Source organism: Pan paniscus, chromosome 4 (assembly GCF_029289425.2).
Source record: "Pan paniscus chromosome 4, NHGRI_mPanPan1-v2.0_pri, whole genome shotgun sequence".
In the NCBI taxonomy this organism is placed as follows: Eukaryota; Metazoa; Chordata; class Mammalia; order Primates; family Hominidae; genus Pan; species Pan paniscus.
The window spans coordinates 32,970,730-32,988,569 of NC_073253.2; the positions used below are offsets into that span (position 1 = coordinate 32,970,730).

Genomic DNA, 17,840 nt, shown 5'->3' on the forward strand with positions numbered 1-17,840 from the left:
AGTTTAAGACCAGCCTGGCCAACACAGGGAAACCTCGTCTCTACTAAAAATACAAAAATCAGCTGGGCATGGTGGATCATGCCTATAATCCCAGCTACTTGAGAGGCTGAGGCAGGAGAATCACTTGAATGCGGGAGACGGAGGTTCCAGTGAGCCGAGATCCTGCCACTGCACTCCAGCCTGGGCAACAGAGTAAGACGCTGTCTCAAAAAAAAAAGAAAAAAGAAAGAAAAGGAGATCCAGTACCATATCAATGGCAAACCAGTAATATATTTTGGGACTAATAATAAGCCCTCATAAATTGAACCTCTTAAGAAGTAAACATGTCTTTCTGGCTTAAAGAAGCAAAACGGAGCTTCGGCTTTCCAGCAACTTTTAGTAGAACAAGTGGGAGAGATGTCAGACAGTACTAACATTTAAGAACTGCAAAATTTTAAGAATGAATGTTTAATGTGAGTGTTGGTCAGAGTTAATGTCAATCTTTTTGGTGTCCAAGGCACTGACAGTCAGTTCAGCATCTAGTCATGCCTAAAGGCACTTTGAGTCTAATGCAGCCTCACTCGATACCACCTTATAGGTGATGTGGAAAGTCTAACAAGGCTCAGTCTGGATTTTTCTCAGGCTCCATCCTCCTCAGTCTCACTTTGACAAAGCTCTTGAAAAAAGTTCAGCTTATCTGACTCCAACAGGGTGTTGAGTTTCTTGTGTCAGAGCTCTCGAAATAAGGAACTATTCTTAGCTGGGTTTACTTGGGAAATATTTAGCTGTGGTTGTTAGCTATTCTAGGAATGAGACTGGCTTTGGATGGAATCAGGTTGGCGTCTCCACTAGAAGAATGTCTGTTCGTTGAGGAAGAGAGCATGGGGATTGTAACTTCAGTTTGAATGTTTTAAACTATCTTGTGGGTAAATAGAAGTTCCTGCAACCCAGTTCCTCAGCATAATTCATCCATGGCTCTGTGCTTACTTACAAAAGGTGAGGCAAACTTGCAGTCAGCATGACCCTAACTACCATGTCGGTTGGTTATGTTTACTATCTTATCCATTAATGAAAGACAAGATTCTTAGGTGCAACGAAAGTCACCGAACTCCTGAAACATACCCTAAACATCTCCAGAAGCAGTTTACCATAATTCCTGGCACTCAATACTGGCATCAGTGCATGGCCTACTCCAGTGTCTTAGAAGTCACAGATAAATAAATCAAATCAGAAAACAAGAGGGAGAGACTTTAAGAAGCGGGAGATAACCTTAGAGCTCAGTTGGCATCTGAAGGCAGGAAAATATGTAGGCAAACTGCCTAATTGACAAGTTGTAAACCAGGATTACAATGCTGTAATACAACTGAATGGCTCATAGATTGATGGAATGTCAGAATTCCAAAGGCAATTGGAGATGTGATGTTCAATAAGAGTGAGTGATTATCCCACCAGACCCTGAGGCAAGACCTGCATTTGAATTTCCTCACCAACGTGTCTCAGCACCTACCAGAGTATCTGGCACATAGTAGGTGCTCAAGGTGCATTTGTTAAATACATGACAAATAAATGAGTAAATAAATTAATTTAACAGCACTTCTTCCAGATGTCTGTTTTAAGGATGACAAATGCTCTATAGCATTAATAACAGACACTGCATGCTTGCTTTGTCTCACAGCATTTGAAGTCTTAGATACCATAAAACTAATTTAAATGGTTTGTCTATTTTCTCACACTTCTAATATCAAATTTTTAGTGTTCCTAAGCCCCCCAAAATGCTGAGATTGTGAAATCAGCTCCAGCAAGAAGTTATTTAAAAAATATATAACAATAGAGCCATGGGAATCTGTATGAATTTATAGGCACAAAGCCTGAAGTCAAGAGTATGCGTGATATGTTAACCAAATGTATGAATATTAATACAATACATATTATAATTAATTTAATATGTGCACTAATATTTAGATGCTATTATGCTACACAGGCATTTGATAATTCCTGACAACATAATTGATATCACCTTGACATTAATAAGAGGACATTAAGCTTATAAAAAATTGCGAGTTGGTCAATGTTTATGTACTGTTCATTTCTTTAAATTTGTTATAAAAGCAAAGATGTCCTATAGGAAAAATAAGAATTATGAGGTGATTAAAAATAGAAATTGGGCATTTTTATACTGTAAGTGAAATATATATCTCTATTTCAAAATCCAGGTTTTGACTTCATGTTCACTAAAGAAAAAAGAGGGGAATTTTAGCAATTATCCAGATATTTCAAAAGGGGAAAGATATTTTCACTTATTCCACCAGAAATTTCATACAAAACAAAGGGCTGGCATGTTCCACATGATCTGGGCCAAGCCCATTTTCTTCTAAAAATTTGGTAGTTACATGTAATGAGTAATTTTTGTTCCATGGGAAAACTTAGTTTTATTGTGATTCACTGGTCAGCTATGGAGAACATTTATTATAAAATGGGTTATATTTTATTATATTACTCACTGAAAATAAAAGAATATATAAAATAAATATGTTGATCTAGAGAGACAGAAGAAAAAGCATTGTTTATTCACCAAAATATTAAATAATAAACATATATCTTTCACTCTAAATACAAACGAATCTGACTAGATACAAAATGCCTATTCTACTCATGGTAACTGTCACATGGACTATGAGAAATTAAACATCCACATGATGGGAGATAAGGCTGGCTTCATCCTGTTCTAAATCAAGTACTAGCTCATGGAAAAGCAATGAATCACTAGTTTTCTTTGAGTGAGGAAGAAACAGATTGTGTGTGTTAATCCATCTACTTAAAATGGAAATATTTTGAAGATTTTAAAAAGGAACTCTGGATCCCAACAAATAAATGCAGATTTGGGAGAGTCATTTATTAAAAAAAAAAAAAAAAAATGGGTGTGTCTACATTTTCCCTACTGATGACTGCAAGCAATTAGGTAACATAATGGGCAAAACTTGTTAGTAGGATAGAACTGGAAACAAATTATTTTTTCTGTCAGGTTTTCTATTGGAAATATTAAGGAACAACTGATGTCTCTTGGAAAAAACTGAAGCCAACACCCTCTTTGGCAATCAGCTGTGGGTTTTCTTTGGTCTGATTTTCCCTGTTTTCCATGGCAAACAGGATTTACTTGAAGATTTACTTGTCTCTGATCTGCCTGGCTGTTTTTCATGGGAGTCAGGGCTCCCTGTCTGGTGATGAGTTTGCTTTCTCACAAGTGGGGATGATACCCTGAGACCTACGAGACCCGCTGCCCAAGGGCAGTGAGCATCCTAAACAGATGAACCAGAGAAAGAGAAAATGTTCTCTATAACCAAAAGCAAATGCAGAAAGCCAGGAGGAAAGAGAAACTCTTGGTTCCAAGGACATAGACATTGTTTCTGAGAACATCTGCTGCCTTGTGAAGAGTGTATCATGGAGAACACAATCTTTTTGTCTCAATGGGCATGTCACAAGGCCTACAAAGCAAAGCCCCAGAGAAGCTGTATTAAGAAACAGTGCAGGAGCCTAATTCGTTTTCTATTTTGACATTCAAAAAAAACAAATGTGGCTGTTTGGTAAAACTCTCCTGACTACAAAGGAACCATCTGGGACTAATTATGATATCTAGCCTTATTTAAAACCATCATTTCATTCTGTATTTTGAGTTCCTCTAATGTAGCTAATTAGGGTTTCTCCCAACCCTACTATAATCCCATATATATTAATATATTATAGGGGAGATATATATATTTTTGGAGGCATATATATATATATATATATATATATATATATATATTCCAAAGCTTTTGAAGAATTGTGCCAGGATTACTACTATTAGTAGCAAAGAGTTAGAGAGTCTTCCAGCAATTTTTTTTTAACTGAAAGTCATTTTCTAAGTTTTCTTCAACAGATAAGAGTAATAGCTCCAGGACAAATTAGTGGCTTACACCATTGGAGCATCACATCTGGAGACCATGACTGCAGTGCACTTGTGTCTCTGTCAGCATGTGAGTTGTTTGCAATAGGACACATTACTGATCCAGAATAAGCATACCCCGCCCCTTCGGGTCTATAGAAAACCCCCAGGGGAGCCGTGAGACCATAAAGAGCTTACCTTCCCCCCAAAAGGTTAGAGACTAAACTACATTGAATAAGCCCTTTCTCTTGCAGGCTACTGGCTAGAAGTAGATGGCTCTGTGGTGGCATCTTTCCCACTCAGCTATACTTCAAATCATTTTTTGAAAGAATATCTTTAAAGAGGCCTCAGAGTTCTCTGAAGTCCTTCTACTGCTTTCTTTCAATTGCTAACTAGAAACTGAATTTAGAAAGGAGATAACAGGAGTTTTGGGGGATCTCTCTTAAACCACAAGGAAAGGCAAGACACCTACTGAAAGAGTAGGAAGCTATCATCCTGGTTCCTTACAGAGTGGTTTCCTTTTCCCACAAATAACTCTAGTCAACATGCTGAGAACCACCTCAGGACCATGACATTTGGGCATAGGTCTTTTGATTCCACCCTTCTTTCCTGCTGGCCATTTCCCTACCCCAGCACGGGGCAGAGCCAGGCAGAAGAGAAAGAAGAACAACTTGACTGCGTGTGGATTTTCTGGCAAAAGTTTAGTGAAGGACAAGGTTCAACCTAATTTCTAAAATAAATTTTTCAAGTGTTATTGGTACAAACTCAGTCTGTTCCCCATTACCACAGAGACCAAGAATTAACTATAATTTTGCTTCTATTTGATTCCCTGTAAGGACAAAACCACACTTTTAATGCCAACACATGCACAGTCTAACATTACAGTAAACGTTTTTCTGACGCATTTACAGATTGACAAAAAGAGAGAGAGAGAAAGAAATAAACTAAAACATTTGGCTAGGGCTTAGTTACTTCACTGAAAATCAGTAATATTTCAGAAAGTGGTACAATGTAGAAATTACTAAATCCATTCTTTAAAGACACTCAGGTTAGAGTCTGAATTACTAGAAAAAGAAAGAAATGCAAATTGTTTATTATTTTCACATGTACAGTAAATTCAAAAAATTGTACTTCTTTTGAGAACCATATGGGACAGGCTTTCTTTTCATCAGGAGTGGTTTTGCTTGTTATGCCAAGAGCTAAAAAGATGTTTTTAATAACCAAAGCCAGTTTGTTATACAATCTGTCTGGATTTAGCTTGTAAGAGAGATGAAGATCCCTTGGGTAGAAAATAGAGGGTGATGGGGGAGTTGCCTGAGATGATAGAAAAGTAGTGCAAAATACACAAAGATGATGACAAAAGATGATTCTAAAGGTAATCAGCTTAACTCGTGGTTGGTAGAACTCCTGCATAGTTCATTGAGGAACCATAGGAGGTGACTGGGGCTCCTTTTGTCAATGTGATCATGTTCTTTATGGGGAGAGTGTAAAAATAAATTGTGTGCTAGCAGACATGTCCCTTAAATACCTAAGTTTGGCGCAAGTGAGGAATTCACCCAACAACAGCCTCAGAGGATCTCAGAGAACATGACTCCTCTTTAAATGTGGCTTTGGACAAAGGGAAGGCCAGCACCCTGTCTCAGATTAGGAAAAAAGAGTTATAGGAAATGAGAATGATCTTGAGAGGGTCGCCCATGTGTGTTTCACTAGACCAGAATTTCAAAAAAAGATTCACCAAAAACAAGTACCATAGCAGGATGAAGTTGTCATGGTCCATGATGAAATCAGAAAATTAAGGAAAGTATAGCGCATTTTTCATAAAATTAAACAAATTTGTATTAAGAGCTAGTCTTTTATTGTAAGGTATATCCTTCCTGTATTTCTCAAGTTAGAATATGCTTTATTACATTAGATTGAATCAAAGGAAACTGCCAATATTCAACTGCTTTTGACCTACAAAAACAACAGTTTGCTAGCGTTCAACCTAACATTAAATGATGACAATTGGATATGGGAGATTCTAATGGCCTTATGTGGCAAAATATAGAGCTGGTAACCATACATCAATATCTAGATTTGGTTTTGAAAGTTGTTTGGTCCATAAAATCCAGAAGAATAGTCATAAATATATATTGCCATTAAAGGGCATCTTAACTGGCAGACTTCTAGATTTTGATTGTGGTAAAATGAAACAACACCCTCCCCTCCCCCCACCCCTGCCAAATAAAAAGGAAGATAGACCCAGCCATGAAACAGAATGTCATGGTCATTGTTGGAACCAACTCTATAAGAAGGAGAGGGTATAATTCCTTTATCTTGGGACACCAGGAGCACCAGAAAGATATGAAACAGCCCTGAGCTAGGGTCTTTCCCATCCCCCACCCCAGCCTGTTAGCTCAAGGAAAAAGGAATTTGCTGCTTACCCGCATTCATTTTCCTCCAATGGAAGGCACAGAAGCTGATTGGCCACTAGACAGCAAAGGTAAAACTCTACTGGTGACTGGGTAGAAAAGAAGTTCCAGAAACTCAATAAGGTGGCTTCTGCCAACAGTAGACATGAAGAAAAGCAATCCAGCCCTCTGGTTCTTATAAGAGAGGAATATCCAGTGCCAAGATGGGGCATTTTTATTGACCTTGCCAATCACTGCTCAGGCACACCTGACTGACCACAGTGGGCCAACGGGATTCCCTCTGAGTGGGAATTTGGATTTGTGGGAGGTGAGCTGGAAGGCCCTGCAGAGACTAAGGCTGCCATTTTAGAATGAGCACAATGAGCCTATGTGCCGGCAGAGAGCTGCCCAGACCAGCTAGGTCATGGAGACCCTAACCCAGCGGCGCTAGAGGAATTAAAGACACACACATGGAAATATAGAGTGCAGAGTGGGAATCAGGGGGCTGACAGCCTTCAGAGCTGAGAGCCACGAACAGAGTTTTACCCACATATTTATTGACAGCAAGCCAGTGATAAGCATTGTTTCTATAGATTATAGATTAACTAAAACAGGAAACAAAGGGATGGGCTCTGGACAGTTATCTGCAGCAGGAACACGTCCTTAAGGCACAGATCCCTCATGCTATTGTTTGTGGTTCAGGAACACCTTAAGCAGTTTTGCGTCCTGGGTGGGCCAGGTGTTCCTTGCCCTCATTCTGGTAAACCAACAACCTTCAGCATGGGCGTCATAGCCATCATGAGCATGTCACAGTGCTGTTTATGGCCAGTTTTGGGGCCTGTTTATGGCCAGATTTGGGGACCTGTTCCTAACAGAGAGCTGAAGAGAGGAAGCAAACATGCAAAAGCCATGAGAGATCTTATGCCAAAGAGAAATAGATGGGAAGACACCAAGGCAGAGAAAGTAGCACCCTTCATTCCAGACTGTATTCCAAATCCAGATCCAGTCATTCAAGAAGACCTAGCTGGGTCTTGGGATCCAGACCTTGAGATCCATGAGATACCCTGAGACTAATTTTTCTTTACATAGGTGAGCTGGAAGAGGTGGGGGAGGGGGTATCTTAATTTTACAAACAAAAGATCCTTGCTAAATTGTAAGTTTATAAGTGATCTATAATATTTAGCAGGAGAAGAAATGAGATTGTAAGTAGAACTGGCCAAAAGTTATAGCAACCTGACTCCCATAATCAGGCTTCAAGAATCTGAGAATTAAGGGATGGAAATAGGAGTAACCCTCTCACTAATACCCTGATGATTCACTAGCAAAGGTTTTGCTTCCCATACTTGCAACTTTTGGCTTGGCTGGTTTTGATTTCTTAGTTACAAAGAAAGAGGAATGCTTCCACCAAGAGACAAAACAACAATTCCATTCAACTGGAGGTTGAGACTGCCACATAGCCACTTTAGGGTCCTCACACATGTGAATCCACAGGCAAAGGACTTATGTCAGTGGTTCCCAACTGGGGGTGGTTTTTGTCTCCCAGAGGACATTTGCAGTGCCTGAGAACATTTTTGTTCATCACAACTGGAGGAGGGGATGCTCCTAGGTATTGGGTTTCTAGTGGTAGAGGTCAAGGATGCTGCTAAATATCCTACTATGCACAGGATGTCCTTGCCCTCCCCCACTTTACATCCCCTCCCTCCCTTCAAAAAGGCCTGCACTGCAGACATCAAATTCTAGTGTAAGACGTGAAGATAGGTTCACAGAGACTATTGAACCAGCTACTACAATTGTGTATAATGTTAAATCTCTATTCCAAAATTAATATATATAGTTCAGCCATTGTGGAAAGCAATTTGGAGATTTCTCAAAGAACTAAGAGTTGAACTATCATTTGGCCCAGCAAATGGGCATATACCCAATGGAAAATAAATTGTTCTACCAAAAAGACACCTGTACTTGTATATTCATCACAACACCATCACAATAGCAAAAACGTGGAATCAACCTAGGTGTCTATCAGTGGTGAACTGAATAAAGAAAATGTGGTACATATACACCATGGGATACCACACAGCCATACAAAAGAATGAAGCCACATCCTTTGCAGCAACATGGATGCAGCTGGACAGCATTATCCTAAAGGAATTCATGCAGGAACCAAAAACCAAATACCACATGTTCTCACTTATAAGTGGGAGCTAAACAAGGACACAAAGATGAGAACAATAGACAGTGGCGACTACTGCAGGGGAGGGGAGTGAGGGTTCGAAGACTATCAGGTACTATGCATTATGCTCACTACCTGGGTGACGGGATCATTCATACATCAAACCCCACAACATGCAATTTACCCATGTAACAAACCTGCACATGTACTCTCTGAATCTAAAATAAAAGTTGATATAAAAAATAATGCGTACACACACACACACACACACACACATTTATACAGGCTCCTTCCATGGCCCTGGAAGGGTCCCTAGCATTATGATCTTTTTGGAAAAGTCTTGAAAATAAGCTATTTTGAACACAGTCAGTCAACTTTCAAAATTATTTTGAATACAGTCAACTTTCAAAATTTGTAACTAGTTGTGATTTGTTTCTCTCTCTTAACAGAGAATCACCTTCATACCTAGTTTATACTCATAATTTCATATTCATTCTCCTAGAGAGGGCCTTCTATAGGAAGGAAAATAATCTATGCTTCAAAATCTGCATCTGGCCCTGCAGAGCTCTAGCTGCACTTGAGGTCAGTTCAGAGCTGATACCCCAGAAAACAAATCAAATGACCCTTTTGCAACTGTAGGATGAAATAGATGCAAACTACAGAGGAACGAAGAAAGCAAGTCCTGAGTTCTGACCTCAGGCATTTAAACATGAAGTGAATTCCACCAATGTAGTCTTCATTGTAGTTTGTATTACAAAAATACCACTCTAAGAAGAAGGGCTGTCCTGGAAAATCAGGTTCAGTCTCAGAATATGCACATCCTCAACAAGAAGAGGGACGCAGCTGAGGGTACAAGGAGCTCAAGAAAGAGGCTAGAACATCAAAATCTTCATCAGTGCATTTTTCTGGACCCTGGACCTTCCCAAAGAGCAGGGAAATTACTAACATGTAAAGAAAGTCTCAGATCTTATTGGAATGATTCATTGAAGTGGAAATGGAAAGTGCCTTGTTTGAGGAGAACATTGAGACATTGAGTAGGTTTCTAAGTTCAATGTCACACATAAATGTGACAACAAAATTTTAAGACAGAGATGGGTTTTGCTCAGAATTGATGTCATTGCTGGCTAAAGATGAACATTTTGGGAAACACTTTATCACTTTAAAATACTTGGAAATAAAATTTAGCTCCTTAACCAAAAACTGCAATAATATGCCTTCTACAGCCAAGTACTTTACAAAAAAAAAAATTCTTCACATTTCTAAGTTTTTCTGTGACAACTTTTACACTGAAGAAATAATATGTATCTTTCATGACCTAAATTATAGATACTTTAGACATATTTTATTTTTTAACATTGTAAAACCATTTTTATCTCAGATCTAAAACAGGATGGATGGGTGGAGAGAAGGGAAGGGGGTTGATAGATGAAGAGTTGTTATGCTGCAGTTAGAGCTAGGTGGCAAAAAAAAAAAAACTTCTTATGATGGAGAAAGGCTCTTCTCTTTAAGAACAATGCCATACCGAGCATGTTGGTTGTGAAAGGTGAGATTCCTAGAATTCAACCTACATAACAGAGTTCCAATAAAGAAGAATCAAAGCATTCGACATGATAAAGAAAGAAGATTTGGAAGCCTGATGGTGGGCTGGGAAGAGAAGGTTTTTAGGTCTCTGAGACTGGGGGATGCATAAAGAATTTGGGGGAAGAAAAAGAGAGATCCTCAAGAGGGTGAAAGTTCAGGGCCAAGAGACAAGCATGGCCAGTGAGAAATTCTCTGTGAGAGGTATTAGCATTAAATGTCCATGAAAAGAGAATTGGGAATGATTTCCTGCCTTAGGCCATAATTATCCTATCAATTCCCCAACTTTTAGGAAAATCTGTGGTACTCATGCCAACATCAGGCAGCTGCTCTCATAACTGAGAGCCAGGGGAGAAGGTGAAGCCACCAGCAAAGTAACTGAGAACCACCAGAGGCAGGAAATCAGAACCAGAAGGCACAGTGAGAATGTGAGACACTGCCACGCACACCCGGTCCACCCTCCTGCCGATGCCCAGCTACGATGGGGAGCAGACTTACTTCTCACGCAAAAGGGGCTCAAGCCACTTTATAGGAGAGTAAACTAAAGGTTGACGCAGAAGGTCAGAGGATTTGGGGACATCGGGTAGCCAGCATCAGAGTTACATGTGTTGCAAATATAACAACTAATTTGATCACCTACATTTGCCCTATTTTTCCTTAATAAAAATTTCAGAAGATTCAAACCACATTTTAAATTCCAATTCTTTGGAACTAGAGGTTTTGCTCTGGACCATTTGGGTCTTATAAAATGTTGTTGATCTCAGGAGCTAACAGCATCACATAGAAACATTGCAAGTTCTATCGCACTGAAAGAAATCTGAAATAAAGGCAAGTCATCTCAATGAGTTACACAGAAATGTGGGTCGATTCATTTCATTAATCATGACCTTGAGGTGTGAAGGCATGGAAGGCACAGGCAGGGACACAGGCAGAAGGACAGCTGCTCAGTATCCTGCCTAGAAAATTGTGTCCCTTTGGTGTCTCCTCTGAGGAAGGGCAAGTGGCTGTTCCTCACCCGCCCCCAAGAAGGGGATCCTGTAACACTCTGGTTCCTCTGAGGACCTAACTCCACCAATTTTCTTCCCTCTCTAGTATATATTTGTTTAACCTTTCCCTATTCCCCGGTTCCTCCAACCAGCGCAGGGGCTCCCAACTGCAGAGGCAGTCAGCCTGGTGGGGTGTAACACCATGTGGCTTGTTAGCCCTGATTTCTTACACTGTTTATATAAATTAAAGAGTATTCCAGAGCTGCTCTGTAATATTACCTCATATTCCGCAATGCTTTTTTGAGTGAGGAAGCTCTAGTTTGCTATCTGGGAATTGTCCGTAGCCCACAGCCTACCTCAGCTACCCATGGACATTTATGCACCAGGGATCTCAAAGGAACAGAATGCTGTAAAGCCCGAAAACTGGGATACAGGGTAACAACGTGTGGCCGTTTCTGTGGGAGTGTATTACACATGTGAACTGCATTATTCATAATGTTGCAGCAGGCAAAACAAACACCTCATCACTAATGCCTTACCCTACGATATGCTCAAGTTTCTTCCATCTTATTAAAATCTTATTAAAATGGTTGCCTTAAATCCTTTCCGAAAAACTCTAAAACTGCTAGATATAAAACAAAGCAACAAATAAATTTTAGTTTGTCTAAACCCCTGTGTAAGTCTGTTTCCAATAGGAAACAGATGGCACCCTCAAATTAGGATAATTTAAGTGGGGTTTAGTTAAACAAGAACCTTTTATAAGGGTCCCAGTAGGGTGTAGGAGAACCACAAGGGATAGTGTAGTGACCTGGGGCTAGTAGCAATGGAGTAACCATCCCTGAGTCGAAAGCAACAAGGGAAGAAGTTACTGAAAGGCAGAAGGAGAGAATGTGGAGGGGGCTGTCTTGAAAGGAACAGTGAACGTCAGAGAAGGGATGAAACCCAGTCGAAAGCATTCCCTCTGGGAGAGCCCCAAGGGATAAATATCCTGAGCTCCCTCTACTCCCTCTTTTCCATGGAGTGTGATGTTCACCAAGGACTTCCTATTGAGCAAATGCAGGAAATAAACACTCCTTAGTTCTTTTCTCACTTGATCTCTCTCCAGCATTTGACATGGTTGACTACTTCCTTCATCTTGAAAGCCTGTTTTCCTTTGATTTCTGGGACACTACTCTTTCTTGGTTTGCTCTCTTCCTCTCTGATTTCTCCTACTCTAAATCTACAGATTTGTCTTTCTAGTCCTACTCCATAAATGATAGTGTTCCACAGGGGTCTGTTATCAACCTATCCTTTCTTCTCGGGTGATCTCATTTATTTCTTCACTACCACCTAGTTTTCAACTTTCCCCATATGCCCATTACTACCTGTCTTAGTTTGGTTTTCCCCAGAAGTATATCCTGAAACAGGGATGTAGATGCAAATCATTTGTTTTGGCAGTAATGCCTGGAAACGCCATTAGGGGAGTGGGGAAGGGAGACAGGGAAGAGAAAGGAGCCCATAAAGTAAACATTATTAAGCAAGATTCCACGATGGGCGAAAAGAGCTTAGTCCTGCTGGGAAGCTCCAGGGAACAGCGTAAAACATACTCTAGAGTTATCCCAGGCAAAGGGCAAATGAGCTGCAGCATTTGCACACAATCCCTGAGAGTCATTTTTTGAGGGCTACTCCCAGAAAGCATTAATTCCTTACCCCTTCCAGCCTGTTGTGACCATAGGTAGAGAAGCCCCTGAGGACAGTTGTTGACAATGGAAAGATGTGCCAGAATACACCAAAATGGTAAATACCAAAGCAATATGGGTGGAATACTGACAGCATCTGCTACATTTCTAAATTTCTGTTTCTGGTCCAGATCTCTCTATTTTTCCCCTGATCCACAGAACCAACTGCCTACTTGGACCTCTACTGTCAGACTCCAGGGGCCTCCCACTCCCACCCTCACCTGTTTTCTCACTGATTGCAGAGCTTGACACCACCATCCTCACAACCCCACATCAGACACCTACCATTCATTTGTGATTTGCTAATTGGTTGCCAACCTCCTAACACCTCTTTTAGATTCTACCTTCCATCCCACTGTGTTAGTTCAGGTCCTAATATTTTTTGCCTAAGCTATTGCAACAACCTCCTAATCAGCACTTCTCTCCCTATTCTATTCACACTTCCACACCATGTAATCGTCTTGCTTGAAATCCTCCAAAATCTTCTTAAGGGCCTCTCAATTACCTCAAGTCAAGATTCTAAGTCTTGAGGTGAACACAACGATCTGGTCTCTCTCTTCATCTCCAGCTTCTCCTTCTTAACTCCTCTAAACACATTCTATCTACCTACCCACACACATGTGTTCATAGTTCTCCACACATGACAGAGCCTAGACTTTGCATATGTGTTTCCTTCTGCCATGCTTTCATCTTTCCTTCAACTCCAACTTGTGTCAAACATCACTTTTTTTGCCATTTTGTTACAGATCTCCAAGGAGACAGCTCTTAGGCTATGTTTCTGCAGCACCAACAATTACTGAGCAATAATCACATATCTAATGGGTTTATAGTAAAGGTATTCATATGAATAGTGTAGGTTCTTTACCTGAAGATCGGAACATACCAGAAGTGATACAAAAAGATGAAGACCTAATGGATAAGCATACAATTAATAATGCTCAACATCAGACATAAAGATGTCTTAAGATGTCTCTTTTTCACTGAAGAGATTCAAGTTATGAGCAGACTCGGCTTTGGGAATCTACCATGATGGTTCGAGTAAGGCTTTTTATATCAGATCTAGATTCTATCATCAACACTGTTATTATGTGGATCAAAGGGTACATCAGTGGATTGTGCAGCCACAGATGTCAAAGACCAATTTACCATTAACAAAGTTAATCTAATCTGATTAACACTCCTGCCCATCAGCCTTTTAAGGTTACTGGGCTGCTACTCACCCTCTGCCACTCCAGTGTCTCAGCATCCCTATGGAAACTAAGCATTCTGTTTCAAAGCTAATATCTACCTCCACCCGTAGCCTACAGAGGACAGCCACCAGAGCACTTTTCAAAAGTGCTGATGCCACGTTCCCAATGTGTTCCTCAGTGCTATGACAAAGGGAGTGTCCTCCGGGCCTTTACAGAGAAAAATAGTTATGGGGAGGGAGAGCTGTTCATGCATGATAAATCCATTCCTACATTCCAATCATTTAAGTTACTGCACTTCTCTTCTTTCTCTATCTAATACTAAGAAATGACTGATCCCTCTACTTCATTTAGTGTGTGCCACTGTTGAATCTAGGTTTTAAACAACAAACAGAGCAAACTGTTAGGAACACTTCCAGCCGCTCAAACCAGCACATTTAATCCAAAATCCCTGGTGAGAGAACCCATATCCAAAAAATTCATCCAGTCTAAAATTATACAGCTCATTCCCTGGGCTGGCAACTCCAGATCCATTACCATACATAATCTCCCAAATCTTTTGTGGCATAAGTTAGCAAAACTATTTTTGCAATTTGATTATCACAGATTCGACTTTACAATTGGTTCCCAGGTATATGCCAGAATGTGACTCTAAGTGCCTAAAGGCAATGAGGAAAATTGACACCCCCTGGCAAGACAACTATTTCTGGTGAGGTCATCACAGTGTCTTCAAGCAAGGCAGGAATAGCATTGTCTCACAGGGGTTGCTTCTGCTAACAAGAAAAAAATTAGTGGAATTTGGGAGTTCAATATTTTTAAAAAGTTAAATCCTCCCAAAAGTCACTATTCTATTCTTAACGTTCCCCTCTTTTTTATTTTAAATTTTATTTTATTTTTGAGACAGGGTCTTACTCTGTCACTCAGGCTGGAATGCAGTGGCACAAGTGTAGCTTACCACAGCCTCAAATTTCTGAACTCAAGTGATCCTCCAGCCTCAGCCTCCTGAGTAGCTAGGACTACCGCTTATGCCACCAAGCCCAGCTAATTTTGTTGTTGTTGTTTGTAGAGACAGGATCTTGCTGTGTTGCCCAGGCTGATCTCGAACTCCTGGGCAAAAGTGATCCTCCTGCCTCAGCCTCCCAAAATACTGGGATTACAGGCATAAGCCACTGTGTCTGGCCTATTTTATTTTATTATTTCTAGAGACAAGGTCTCACTCTGTCACTCAGACTGGAATGCAGTGATACGATCATAGCCCACCGTAACCTCAAACTCCTGGGCTCAAGCAATGCTCCTGCTTTAGCCTCCTAAGTAGCTAGAACTATAGGTGCATGCCAGCAACCTTACCTAACTTTTTAGAATTTTTTTTGAATAGACAGGGTCTCACTATGTTGCTCAATCTGGTCTTGAACTCCTGGCATCAAGCGATCCTCCTGCCTTGGCTTCCCAAAGTGCTGAGGATACAGGCATGAGCCACTGCTCTTAGCCTGTCAGCGTTCTTCTGTTTTGTGATCATTATGCTTGTGTTCATATAAGAGATCCAGCAAAGCTATGAATTTCACCTGCAATGCAGGTAAGCAGTTTGCAGGATCTGACCTGTGTCTGATTTTCCACCACGCCGGCCCTTTGACAAGATATAAGGAATCTCATTAGATGAGTCATAGAAACTTCCCAGACTGTAAGCCATTGGGCACAGTTAGAAAGAGCCAGTCTAACCTGCAGCATATCATCCATACCCATGGTGACTATCTATCCCAGTTTGCTTGGCACCATCCTATTTATGTCTGCTATCTGAGAATTGTTAACTACACTCGTTTTCTCTTTCAAAAGTGTCCTAGTTTGAGCAATACATTATGTTTACCCTTCACGTACCTGTAACCTAGCAAACAACCACTTATAACACCAGTGGATGCTCAAGGGAACCACAATAAAAATCTGTTTTATTATTAAATACCATTCTCTAAGGCTGACAGTTTCCACTGGTTTAAAGCCAAACGGAGTTGGATAATCAATCATAGATTTGCATTTTCTTGAGAGTCTGTTCCCTGCAATCCTCTTGATACTAACAACTACATAAATCAGGATTCTTCACTGCAGACTACAGAATCAACTCTGTTATTCAAACAGAAAGAAATTTACTATAAAGTATGGGATCTTACAGAATTCTGAGAGGGCCAGAACCAAACCTACATTCATAACCAAGAAAACTGCAGCCAAAATAAATGCTCAACATGAGACTGTCCCATCAGAAAACTGTCATTATCATCTACTGCTTACCACCTAGGATGAGACTAGACAGCAGACTCATCGTGACAGCTGCCCAGAAGATTTTCTTGCTCTGTGTGTGACCCTCCACTGCACATGTTTCCTGTCTGCATTCTAAGTTTTGTGTAGGAGTATCTTCTTAGTAGAACCTAGGTCCTGTACCAAACCCTACCTGGGAAAATGCAATGTCATCTTTATGTTTAAGATCTCTTTAAGACAGAAGGTATATTATTAGACACGCTTTGGTGAGGATGAAGGTTGAATCAATCTTCAGTATCTGCCAAGAGCTGAAAAGGATGATGAGGAATGCATATGAAAGACAGCAATGGTAAGAACATCAGTGGTGGCTCCAGAATTTCTATTAAGGAAGCATTTAGAGGGCACTATCTCATTGGAAGGAAGATCAGGGGATATGTCTCAAAGCTGTGTTTGCATAGCAAGCACACTGTTATTGCTTAGCTCTACTGTTTATTCCAAGTGGACCTATGAGAGCTCATGGAGGTCTAAATCAGACAAGTGAGACAACCCTGGCCCCTTCCCAAATGGAAAGGTAAAATATGGCCATGACTATTACCCCTACTTCACAGATGGAGCTGTACTGCTTCTGAACAGCACAGTAAAGGACAAGAAGGTCCTTAAATAAAGTGCTCTGCCACATGTCGAGTCCTCCCCTCAACATTTCTATGAAAGAGAAAAAGACTGTTTTTAAAACAAAATTGGGACATAATATCTAGAAATGCAAATTATGTTACAAAATAGTTTAAATTATGAACTGCCAGATAATCTTGGTTTATTATTTCTATAATTATCACATCCAAACTGGCACAGGCAAGGAGGACCAAGTGTGTTTTCCCTTCTCTGTGTTGCCAATCTTTCTCTCTCTCTCCCTCCCCCTCCCTCCCTCCCCTCCTCCTCCTCCTCCTCTTCCTCCTGCTCCTCCTTCTCCTCCTCCTCCTCCTCCTTCTTCTTCTCTCTCTCTCTTTTTCCGTACTTGAAATACCCCTTTGCTTTCAGGGTACTTTGAGGCAACTAACAGTCATATTTGTCTCTGTGGGATCCCTGAGATGCCTTTTTTGATTGCCCCAAGTCTACCTAAGTAGGCCAGTGGATGGTTCAAAAAGAATTCATTATCTATTTCCTTTTTGTGTTTTTTCTTTTTTTTTTGTAATCAAGCCATTTGGTGAAAATCTGTAATTCACAAGTCAAATAGCACAGAACAGAAACAACTTTCGGAGCCCACTGTGGACATGGTGGGGGCCAGCCTGTGCTGCTAAACATAGATTTTGCTGATCTGTTGGCTTCTCAGTTTATGGCATTCAGCCCCCTGGCTCCTCAGCAGCTCCTTCTCTCCGGCTGTGTCTCGAGCTTTCAGCTGCGAGAAGTGGGCAGGAGAGGCGATGAGATCATATTGTTGGTCCAGATACCGCAGGTAGATGAGCATGTGCAGGGCATAGGCCAACACCAGCAGCAGGATCAGGGACATTGCCAGGCCGATCAGAAAAGCTGGCGAGAAGGAGGAGGCGCAGTCTTGGGCTTTGGTAAATCGTCCCCCCTTGATGGCAAAACCTTGGATCTGCAGGAGAAAGGAAGGAGCTGAAGTGATACATCCCTTCTCTCCTAGGATCTACTTCCCAGTTGGGCTGGC

General features: G+C 40.8%; 1 protein-coding gene across 5 annotated transcripts in view; it reads right to left on the reverse strand.

Annotated features, from left to right (window-relative positions):
* Positions 1–15,665: 15,665 nt before the first annotated feature.
* LOC100995668 (V-type proton ATPase subunit S1-like protein) overlaps positions 15,666–17,840 on the reverse strand; it is a 41,352-nt gene continuing 39,177 nt past the window's right edge. For all 5 annotated transcript variants that reach the window (XM_055112239.2, XM_055112240.2, XM_055112238.2 and 2 more), the window contains one exon: positions 15,666–17,768. In XM_055112239.2, the coding sequence (XP_054968214.1) occupies positions 17,466–17,768 (303 nt within the window). In that variant the 3' untranslated portion in view covers positions 15,666–17,465. The remainder of the gene's footprint in view (positions 17,769–17,840) is intronic.